The sequence below is a fragment of the Electrophorus electricus genome, chromosome 23 (genome assembly GCF_013358815.1).
Source record: "Electrophorus electricus isolate fEleEle1 chromosome 23, fEleEle1.pri, whole genome shotgun sequence".
Classification (NCBI taxonomy): domain Eukaryota; kingdom Metazoa; phylum Chordata; class Actinopteri; order Gymnotiformes; family Gymnotidae; genus Electrophorus; species Electrophorus electricus.
Genome location: NC_049557.1, coordinates 1,755,223 through 1,766,927, shown reverse-complemented (window position 1 = coordinate 1,766,927; position 11,705 = coordinate 1,755,223). Strand labels below are relative to the sequence as shown.

Below are 11,705 nucleotides of genomic sequence, written 5' to 3'. Positions count from 1 at the left end.
ATGTTGCTCACAAGACTCACCTTAAGGTTGTGTACATGACATGCTCAACCATGTGTCCGATACCACCAGAGATGGTGGTGGTGGTAGTCTGTGTCCCACCTTGCTTTTTCCACCCACACAGGCCTCTTGGGAGACAGCGTTAAGGAAGAACCAAAATATTAGCCTGAGAAAAGAGAGCAACAAGCTGCAAATAAATCAATATTTGAAATGTCATATAACTTGCTCATTGCCTTGTCCATTTACGTTCATGGTTAAAATAAGAACAAGGGGGTATGCATCTTGAAACTCCCCTGTCTGGATGCTGAATGGCCACAAAATCCCATGACTTCATACCATCTTCTATACCATAAGTCTGTCTTTATGCTCGCCTCTCTATCCCCCAAGGCTTGGTTAGGGTATGTAAGGCTCGCAGACATTGTGGCGGGTCCCCATGTTCTTGGCGGCCTGCACCATGTCGGCACAGGGCCAGCGGCCCCAACGCCCGCCTTCGTGTTGCTCGTAACCCATGGTGACCTCCAGACTGGGTAGCACACAGCAAGCCAGCAGAGAAGACATACTGGTCAACATAAGGCATACAAAAAGAGCAATGAACCCACATTCTTCCTTTGGAGATGGCCAAGATATCTAGCCTTTGGCTAATTGAGGAATTATGGATTTACTTTTTTTATTTTTTTTTATTTTACAGTGGTGAATAGGTATGAATGTAGATGGAACAAGGGTGTGCGCCAGGATTTTGGCATGTTTGTATATTTGTTTATTTGTTTCGTTCACTTCAGCCCCAAAATACATCAAATATACAAGATTTATGTTACCACTGTTAAAGGAGCATAAAATGGTTATTTGCCCAATGGGCTTTGCAAGAACAATGGAATTCCTTCAGAATCCCCCCTACACACACACACACACACACACACACACACAAAAAGTCCTCCAAATTCACGTAACCCTCTTCTACAGGTAGATGTTTTTTTATACAGACATTGCATCCATAGAGATGTCATTTCCTAAGCTTAAATTCTGAAGAGATAAAATTCTTTGTTGGAGCAAACATTTTTCCTTTCTTCATCACCTCTCTAAAAATACCTGCTTCACTTAGCTCAGTAGCCTTACTTAGTAGGCCAGCACGCACACACTGGATCAGCACTGCGACCAGAGACCATGGTCCATTATCATCGCCGAAGTGATGTGACTATCTGAGGTGTCCAGCATGCTAGACATCAAAGCTGCCTAATTGGACAGTCCTATATTCTCTGGCTTTGACAGCATGGTACTGTATCTTGCCCTCACAATGCTTTAAGGACTCTTTTAACATGCTATTTGGATAACGTACTGTAGCCTCACATAATACTGAAAGGTCTGCTAAAAAGACATTAATATGCAAATATCATGTGACGTATGTGACGAATAAACCAAACTTGAAACTTGAAATATTGTCGTTTTATAAAACAGTAAGCATAATTATGATGTGCCTTAATAGACACAAGATAATTGAAAAAGTTCTGTTAATTAGGGTGTACAATGGTGTGGAAAACAAGGAAAGCAGCATCATTGTATTAATGTCTGAAAATGAGGGTGACCACGAAAGCCCATTACTGAAATAAGGCTCTTAGCTGCTGTAATACCACGTCTGGTGTGTTTGCACTGAGGCCAGTGAGGCCAGTGTTCCATTATCTATGTTCTAGCAAGGATAGCTACAACAGAGCCTGCATTTCATACATAGTACTCAAAATGTCTCCGTTAAGATTGAGAAAGCATTGGCTTGCTGCATTGTTTCATGTCTAGGGATTCAAGAAACTGATTAAAAACATAAACCTTGAGGTGATGATTCAGTTTATTTGAATTTTTGTATTTATGTCACCTGTTTGTTTTGGAAGTGGACCATTTGCCATCTGGCTACACACCCCTGCTGCAGCAGTCATTCCATTCTTCTAGAGGTCATTAACGGATGACTGGGGCTCCCGTGCCTTGTAGCCCCCTGCTCACATGCACTCTGAGTTATAAACGCAGCTTAGCTCATATCTGAATGGGGCTTTTGGTTGCTTCCATGACAATAATCTTGCACATGGTCTGCACCAGTGTTTAAGAGCTGATAAGCAGTCACTCCCGCATTTGTTAATAACTGTTCAGCATCAGTCCGCTCAAAACTACACAATCATCAGTTTTAAGTCATTTTATGTAATGAGTAGTCAGAAACTGACACTACAAGTGTAAACATGTATTAATTGCACTTCTTCCATATGGAAGTCAAGAGATAAAACATTAGGTGTATATACATTCAAATTCTAATGTATCCGTATAATAACCTATATTTCCACTTGTGTCAGTCTCGTTAACCATCGGGGCCGTAAGATGGCATTCCAGGCTCCCACTTAATTTGTAATTACAAATCTGTCAAAACATAAGTTTACTGTATTTAGCCCTGATAAATTGGGTTTGCCACCTAAGTTGTCAAAGGTCATTTACTATGGCTTACATGGCAAATATGAAGTAAATCCAGATATCAACAGGAAGTTACTGTCAATTCACATCTGTTGTTCATTCATTTATCTTCTAAACCAGTTCTTCAAATTCAGGGTGGCAGGGGGCCAAAGCCGATCCCAGGAGCACCGGCGCAATGTGGGAAGCAACCCTGGATAGTGTCACTCTATCGCAGGGCACAACTGACTCTGCGAAAGAGAAATTGCTCCATTTAAGGCACGGGTCTCCCGATGCTTTACTTTAACCACAGAAGTGTTATTACCCTCGACTTGAAAAGACGTGCGTGTGGGAGCCGAGGGCCTCGTCGTGTTGGCACAGAGCAACCACTCATAATAAAAACAAAGGTTCTGATTACTACATCAGTGCAGAGGAAGGGGTTTTAATTCTCTGTTGCCTGGTTACATAGCTAGGAGTTGACCGCTCTCCTGAGACGCGTTTTGTGCACGTCCTGGGCTCGTTTCTGCCTCTCCGTCACACTGCAGCTCTGCCTGATGGCTGGCAGGACCATCTTCTCCCCAGCACTCGCCCGCGTGGGCGGTCTGCGGCAGACAGGCAAACATGTAAATACGGGGATTGTGGGTTGCAACCTATAAATTCTATGCAAGAGATCCAGAAAGGTCAACTTACTGGCTTTTTGGAAAGGGCTGAAAAGACAGGTTTGGAAAGCGCTCCAACTCTTGACTGCTAAAGGCAACAAAGTGATATGAGTTAATGCAACACGTATTTGTATGGGGTCAGGAACTCCAAAGTGCCATTTAGTGATGTGCACAAGTGGGAGGCAAGAATACCCGCTGGGGTCAGAGAGGAATGCCTTCGTTACACTGAAGTCCTCATGTGACATTTTCTTTTCATGCAGGACAATGTCTTTGAGGAGAGCCTTCAGCCGCAACAGCTGACAAGAAAAGAACAGAAAAATGTGCCCTCATGCAAAACACATGCCCATAAAGCAGAAGTGGTTATGCTAAGAACTATGGAAGGGGATCTGCTTACCTCCTGAGACTGCAAGACATTGCAATTGTAGAGCTGTCTGATGATGGCCTGGCACTCCTGCAGGCTTGGGGTGCGTGGGCATCGGGACCGAGCACTGTGGATCTTCAGAGGAAGCGTAGATGTGATGAGGCCCTCAACTTGTTCTCCAGCAGTCTCCAGCTTCTCTTCAGAGCTTTAACAGGTCAAGAGGGAGGAAAACATTTGAGGACGAAAAAAAACAACTCAAAAACTTGCTCATTTGGTAAGCCGATTTATGGATGTCTAGTAGGTGTATGGTGTGCGGTATATTGGAGGTAGTAGTTACCTTGTGTCACTTTTCTGAGACTTCTTCTCATGCGAGTCACCAGCACTAGCCTCAATCTCTAACAGAGATTGTATTCAGTTTGTCATTCTACAAGGCTCTTTCAAATGTATCGTAAAAGTAGGTGTGCACAAACTGAATGCTACCTTTTGGAGATGCAGGATGTGATTCCATTATCAGCTGATACTGTAATTCTAAAGAAGCAGTACATTTGAGAAACAGTGCAAGTCTGCCACCTGGAGCCACATGAACGTAGACTTACGTTGACCCTGTGCTTTCAATTCACACGTATGCTCAAGCTGCACTGCAATCTATAACTAATAAAATTTAAATCCCCCCCCCCCCCCAAAAAAAAGACATACCTTTGTTAGCGCGTTTCAGGTCGTCTATTTCCTCGTGCAGTTTCTCCAGTGTGTTTTTGTGCGTTTGCTGAAGAAACAGGATATCTTTTTCCAAAGAGGCCAGGCGGGACAGCTCCGCATCCGTAGCTGCTTCGCTCGGAGTTGCCTTCTGACTTTCCCTTCGGGATCTGTGCACGCATTCACAAGAAGACAGCCGTGGGTGACGGGCCCGGTCGAGGATGCCCACTCGGGACCAGGTAGGCAAATTCCGCAGAGGTGGTAGATTGCTGGTGCTCATAGCTTTATGGCTGGATTTACGCGATGCTGCAGATACTTGTAGATACTCCAGTTCCCACGTTAGGCCTGGTGAACGGTGAACGGCTAGCTGGCTAACGTTGACTGCGTTGTGCACCTCTTCAGTCTATCCCCGCATCCTTACGACCCAAGGATAACGCGAAGACACGATCTGGTCGCACTTTTCAAACGCATGCACTCCTAAGATAGCCAGCCAGCTACAAAACCGATCTGGAAGACTGCGACGGCACTCCAGACACTTCCTGGAATTTTCACAGGGAGTCACACGTCGCTATGGCAACAGCAAAACGTCCACGGGAACGGGAAGAGATGACGTGAAGTCTGAGGGCGCTGGACAGAGACGAATGCTTAGATGCACCTGATTCAGGTTATCAGATGAATCGGCTGAAATCAGTAATTCAATAATGCAAATGGTGTCTCTGTACCATTCGTATCAAAACACGGGCGCACTGTTAAGGTAGAAGCATAGTCTTCTTGCTATATTTAATTAAGAGGAAATATAGTTACAAAGAAGTGGAACATGTTTTAGATAAGTGGGCCAACAGCCTCCCTGTAGACAAGAGTTTAAAATGAACATCCTTCCTTGGTTGTTGTTCTTGTTGTTGTTGTTGTTGTTGTTGTTCTTCTTCTTCTTCTTCTTCTTCTTCTTCTTCTTCTTCTTCTTCTTCTTCTTCTTCTTCTTCTTCTTCTTCTTCTTCTTATTATTATTATTATTATTATGTTTGCTTTTCTTGTATGATTCTACTTCCAAATTACAGTCGACTATATGTAGTTGAATAATTCATTATATAAAAAAGTAAAATAATACCTTGTCCTCTCTGGGGTATATGTGCATTTTCTGAAAACTTGACTCACTCTATAACTAACCGCCTAGCAAGAATTATGTATTTTAAAAATTACCTAAGAGTTAAAGATGAACTTGCTGACCTTTTAAAAATGAACAATCAATTAGGTGGCAAAAAGAAATTAACACCAGCACAGCTACAAACTCTCGTGCTAAGGTTGATTATTGTAACTACTATACAAAATTGTTATATACAGTATAATATAAAGCTATACAATACAATGAAATATGAATTATATAAATATAAAACATATGCTGAGCACCATTATGCCAATGCCAATAAAAACTACACATGCATGATAACATGAACAACCAGTCCACACAGGCCCTACAGACAAGAGTTTAAAATGAATATCTTGCCCGGTTTTTTTCATTTGTTTTCCTTGAACGATTCCATCATCACCAACGGTTATATTTGTAAAAAGAAACACCCACTGATCTCTAAAGAATTTCATTCGGCATCACACAGTCCCAGAGACCCAACATCAGTTCTAGACTATAATCACTCCTTGTCACATTGTAGGAAGTTCTTTTTTTTCTTTTTGTTTTGTGCCCGTGTGCTGAGGCCATACGTAATGTGCATTTTTGTGTGTTTTACGTGAAGAAAACAGTTGTAGACCTAGGAGGCCTCTCCTCGCATGCCTACACAGAGGTCAAAATCACACAGGAAGTCATATAGTGAGCGCAGCCAGTAATACAAATATTATACAAATGACCTCCTTTAGAGTAATATTTTAGAGCCTCTGCCTGGTTGCTTCATATAGGCTTCATATAGGCTTCATTACGGGCCACATCATATAGGCTTCATATAGGCTTCATTACGGGCCACATCGCTTCACACGCTGTAGGGCAATGTGTTAATTTGAATTGACTTACCACTGGTTAGAGCTCCCTTGCTACCTACAACATGCAGTGTTTACACGGTGTTGAGCTGGGTACTACTGCGATTTTCCCACTGTTAACGTCTTCATTAACTGCAGACTGTATTAGCTTGGGTTTATCCCATTGGTTCCTAAAGATGTTTTTACAATTAAATGAACTTTGATCAGATCAAAATAGTTTCTAAAGGGTCTGTTTCATGTTACACTAGATGGTCTTCTTTATGCTGTGAAATAGCATGCCTAAGAATGCTCAAGCATTCATTTCTCCTCGCCATAAGCCTAACGAGGCAGTCAGTTGAAAGTTCTGCCCTTCTGCATACTGCTATCCCTGAGAGTAGGTCACCTTGTGGTCAGGGAGGTGGGCTTGGACAACTGGCAGCGGCCTTAGAATATAGCAATTAGCCAAAAATAGGCACCGTTAACCTGGCACTGACACTTCCTGCTAGTGGCGCATCTGGGCACATGCCGATGATCTCACACAACACTGTTGTGCATTGTTGTTGTTTGTTGTCGTTTCTTTTTTCATATTCATCACCACGAGGAACAAAGTCAGTATGTTCTTTCTGCCTCGCATACTGTCTGCTGATATAAATGCTTCCTTGTTTCACTTCATCCTAGAAGCAGCGCAGTATTTAGTGTTGAAATCACAATTCACAGACAAAGGTTCCACTGCTGCAATTCCCCCTAAGGGTCATGCCAGCCCCCCGACTCAGAAAAGACCTTCTGGAGAAGACGATGTGTCTTCCTGTACAGCTCCATATCCACTTCCTTTTCAGTTATGGATGTTGTTATTGGTTCAGAGCAGTTGCTGGTGGACTGTAAGATGGCAGTGTGGCAGATTGCTGTTCACGTGAGCACTTTGTTGATGCAAGCCATGTGTTTGGTAACCACTGGAAGTGCTCAGTCCCTGTTGTGTTGAGGTTCAGTTCCTACACGATATACTGAATGAAGGTTGTTCTCCACAGCCAAATCTTACATGCCTGTTGTTTATGCTTAACCTAGCAATGGGTTGAGGTGGGGTGTTATATCCACATCAGTCTTCTTTAGGGGTGCACAGAGCCTTCACCCTTCATAATGCTCACCCGGGAGGCCACCATGGAAGCTCTTGAAGTGCCCTTCACCTGAAGGCAGTTTTCTTTCCTACAGTTTCCTACACAGGATCCTACAGCAATGTGCGAGGTGCTCGGCGCACCTTGCTATGTATAATCTAGGCTACAAGACTTTATGTGGGCTAGATCTCTGACATTTGTTCAAGTCAATTGTTTTAATAAAGTGCTATACAACACATTACAAAACAACAGAAAGCTGATATAAAAACAGAGGTACAAGCCAATTAATAAAATAAGAAACTAACAGTCATGTTATACGTCAGCTTTAATGAATAAAGGGGCTCCAATATTGAAATAATTTGGTCGTCATATTTTATGTTGTGGCAGTACAAAGAAGCTACCCGTAGAGGATTCCAATTACTTCCCGTGTTGGCCAAAAAAAAAAAAAAAAAAAAAAGGTTCACTCTGAAAAAGTGCACAAGACACATTCAGTGTGTGCTCTACCAAACACCCATATGTCAGAGAACCACACTGATGACTAGTTGTTCTTAGCACGCCATAGGACTAAGCATGCTTATTGGAGTTTAGTAAGTTCTGGGCATGCAATTTTTATACCCAATGTTTTCTTGAAGCTTGTGACAATTTTTCTATGTCAGCCGGGAAACAATGAAGAATTAATGAAGAATCTGCACGAGAGTTAAACTGCTATGGAGACTGATTCACAAATATAGAGTATAGAACCCTTCAAAAGCATTGCTTTCTTACTTTCGCTCCATCACTACCAGGTAAACATGTTTTTTTACAGAATACAAACCACAGTGAAGAAAAAACAAACATTGATATCAGCTAATTATCATTCGTTATTCCCACTTATGGAATTGTTCCTGTGATTATATGTATGGTGTCTTTACGACAGGTTCAGCCTTACATTATGCCCTCTGACGTTGAATGAACGTGTCTAGCCCAGACGCTGGCCCAGACGACTGCATCATTAAAACTCCACCAAGCTTTAAGTCTTATTAAAGCACAGTGTTTATGAACAAATGTCACTCACTCACACTACAATACCGCAAAACACACCAAACGCATTACTCATCGTTTTAAATGATATGGCAGAAATGAACACAAGAAAAAAAATAAGCATAACAGAACTGTCACAAATCACCCCAATATCAAAGAAAATAATGTGCGAGAAAAATTAATTTTACAACCAGATTGCCGATGTCACTGCGTAAATACAAGTATGGCATCATCAGGACATGCCATTATATATCAAAAATAATTACTTAAGTAATTTAAGCATATCAGGCTACATTAGACTGTGAAAATGTGAATGTAGCCAGTATTTAATGTGTACTAATTCATTTTACTGTGTCGCATATATGATGAGTCTTGGACAATCTAAATCACACTATTTACTACCAAAGCAAAAAAAAAAAGATATAATTAAAACCTTAAACAAATAAAGAACACACTCACAATAAGTTGGCAAACTGGAACACTTCCAAATTACAGTTGACAAATTTGATAAAACTGGCTATTCCACAGAGAGCTTAGTAAAATGTTGACTATATGTAGTTCATAATTAACAATATAAAAAAGTAAAATAAATACCTTGTCCTCTCTGGGGTATATGTGCATTTTCTTAAAAGACAGCTCACTCTACAACTAACCACTTCGCAAAAATAATGTATTTAAAAAATTACACAAGAGTTAAAGATGAACTGACATCTTGAAAATGAATGGAAAAAAAAAAAGAATGCTCAATTAGGGGGCAAAAATAAATATAACCAGCACATCTACAAACTGGTTCTAAGGTTGATTTTTCTGAAGGAAGGGTATTTTATACCTCCTATACAACATAATGAAATATGAATGACATAAATCATCATATGCTGGGCATCATCATGTTACTTAGAGTTCAGTGTTTAAAAAAAAGAAACCAATCACAACCAACTATGTTGGCCTTTGTGAAATCAGAGCCACTGATTAACAAAGTCTCAACACTAGACGTGCATGACAACGCAAATGACCGGCCTGAGCCAAAATAAAGACGTCCACACTTGACCAGCTGTGTTGCACTCAATTTAAGAAAATAATTCACCATAATATTGCCTCAAATCTTACAACCTGGGAGATTTTTCATGTGGAATGTAAAAATAACCTAACAGAACTGACTTAACAAAAAGAACAGTAAGAAATGTAAAGAATCTCTCAAAGCCTAACAATTTAAAGCACCCAAGAAGCAGCAAGAAATTCTATGTCAAAATATTTGATGCTGAAATGCTTGGTGTTTCAGACTAGTGCATGGGAAAGCATGCCATCAAATATTTTCAAGGAGATGTATGTGGAATTTAGGCCTTTATTGCCATGTACATGCAAACTACTGCAAGGAAAGATGGTTTCATGGTTACAATCAGCAAATCTTGATGCACTGCCACAATGAAACTCAAGTTTGTTCCATGCACTCAAGCAACAGTGGAAAAGGAAAATTGGACAATGGCATATTTGTATACGAGAGAGTAAGTAATTCATTAATTTACTTGGCCACTGGAATATGTGTATCTCAGTCCATGATTTGTCTGGAGAGTAATAATGATACCTGAATCAAGGAGGGACAGGCATAAGATGCAAGAAAGAAATAAGGACGCTGGTTTTTGATCAGGGCGTGTAAGCAGGCGGAGGCTGAAACTGGTTGGCAAGATCGTAGTCAGCTGGATAAGTTTCACTGCTCTCCTCCATCTCTGAAAGGAGCTCCAGAGCCTGCTCCTCCTCCTCAGTGGGATAATGACGGAGCAGGTTAGCGGCGGTTGCTAAAATGGAGGCTCCTCCAGCACCGGCCACCAAATAGAAGCTGATGGCGAAAGTGACGTAAATGAGCGAACCGTGATACTTCTTATGCTGCTGCTGAAGGGAGAGGATGAGTTCTGAGGCCCAGTAGCAGAATCCAATCACTGTGGCACACTGGAGCACTAAGCATTGAAGAACAAAACAGAGAATTCTCAGACCGTTTCCCATATCCAGAAAAAGACAGATTCAGCACAGCAGGACGTTAAGCACTGGATTTTTTTTCCACTACTGTATTCTTTCAGTCCCTCTTATTTTAGTAACCGCTTATCACTGGTAGCAATCACTTATAAAAAAAAATAACCAGATTAACAAACATCAACCATAATAACATTAACCATCATCAGCACATGCTGTATACCTGTAAGAATGTGAGCGAAGGCATATCGGCGTGTAATCTTGAGAGCAGGGTGTTTGGGGCCAAAGACATCCAGCAAAAAAGCCGTTAGACTACACAAGATGCCCAAGAAACAGAAAGCGGCAATAACCCTCAACAGCAGGATGGTCTGGGAGTTGACACAGTATTCTGCAGGGCAAACCAACGTTACATCAGCCTCTTTTGAGGGCAAAGTCACACGGGAAATGCAGTGAAAGGGCAGAACAATGGAAGGGTACCTTCGATGAGTTTCTCGTCTATGTACCCCAGGACGTCCGCCACGCCGAGCTCTGGCCGGGGGCAGGTGCCCCCGTGGACTCGCAGCCAGGCTGGTTCTGCCAGGGCTGTGCATAAGGCCGTGATGGAGAGTGCCCCGGGAAGCGCAGACGCCAAGCTCCGCTCCGGCTGTTTGGGGAGCGCCGTGCCGCCTCGCCTCCTCCGGTTCCCGGGCAGAGCGTTTCCCGGTGGTGCGTACATAATGTCACAGCTAAACGGAGAGGCGGACGGCAGCTGGGATCAATCAGATGTATCTCCGAAGAGGCTGTAAAAACACAACGCCACATCACATCTCGTACTGGAAAGTTGAAGACGAAAACAGCGGTACAGTTTCGGTTTAGAAAGAACGGAACGACTTGGGTCCGCTAACTAATGGCTAAACGTGATTTTGTAGTCAAAGTGGAATCAGTCTTTCAGCCGCCAACAACTCACCTGTACAGAGGACCGACGTCCACTCACAGAGACACCGGGCTTCAGCAAAGCCAGTAGGTCCACACCGAGCTAACGGCTAACGAGCTAACGGCTAACGACACACAAACACAAAAGAGCCGAAAGAGCTGCAAACATGAAATGGGTGAAACGAATTTTAAACTGACCGACGATTCAAAACATTCCACATCCAAGAGACCAATATCGCTAAAATAAAGCCATTTTTGTATTATATAAATAATCACAAACAAAAACACATCTATCTACCAAGCTATCAAGCCACTCACTTCCCTGTCTTTTCTTTCTTCACGCTTCCGCTTCCTGTCACATATTACGGTAAAACATTTGCTAATTGTTTGTGTTATATATATATATATATATATATATATATATATATATATATATATATATATATATATATATATATATATATATGAATAAATACTATATTTTTATATATATATATATGAATAAATACTATATTTATATATATATATATATATATATATGAATAAATACTATATTTATATATATATATATATGAATAAATACTATATTTATATATATATATATATATA

General features: G+C 41.4%; 2 protein-coding genes across 3 annotated transcripts; both read right to left on the bottom strand.

Moving 5' to 3' along the window:
• Positions 1-2,470: 2,470 nt before the first annotated feature.
• On the bottom strand, positions 2,471-4,536 carry LOC113571037 (coiled-coil domain-containing protein 74A). 2 transcript variants are annotated; one of them, XM_026999791.2, is made up of 7 exons: positions 4,132-4,536; positions 3,916-3,963; positions 3,773-3,830; positions 3,469-3,640; positions 3,267-3,370; positions 3,106-3,162; positions 2,471-3,017 (listed from the first exon to the last, which is right to left on the bottom strand). In XM_026999791.2, the coding sequence occupies exons 1-7, from the start codon at positions 4,406-4,408 to the stop codon at positions 2,885-2,887; spliced, it is 849 nt and encodes a 282-aa protein (XP_026855592.2). In that variant the 5' UTR covers positions 4,409-4,536; the 3' UTR covers positions 2,471-2,884. The 2 variants fall into 2 exon arrangements, with proteins under 2 accessions (XP_026855592.2, XP_026855593.2); XM_026999792.2 differs by lacking the exon at positions 3,916-3,963.
• Positions 4,537-7,506: 2,970 nt separating this feature from the next.
• Positions 7,507-11,422, bottom strand: tmem127 (transmembrane protein 127). The gene is made up of 4 exons (XM_026999818.2): positions 11,131-11,422; positions 10,662-10,963; positions 10,408-10,572; positions 7,507-10,171 (listed from the first exon to the last, which is right to left on the bottom strand). Exons 2-4 carry the CDS (start codon positions 10,897-10,899, stop codon positions 9,861-9,863), a joined length of 714 nt encoding a protein of 237 aa, XP_026855619.1. The 5' UTR covers positions 10,900-10,963; positions 11,131-11,422; the 3' UTR covers positions 7,507-9,860.
• Between the last annotated feature and the right edge of the window lie 283 nt (positions 11,423-11,705).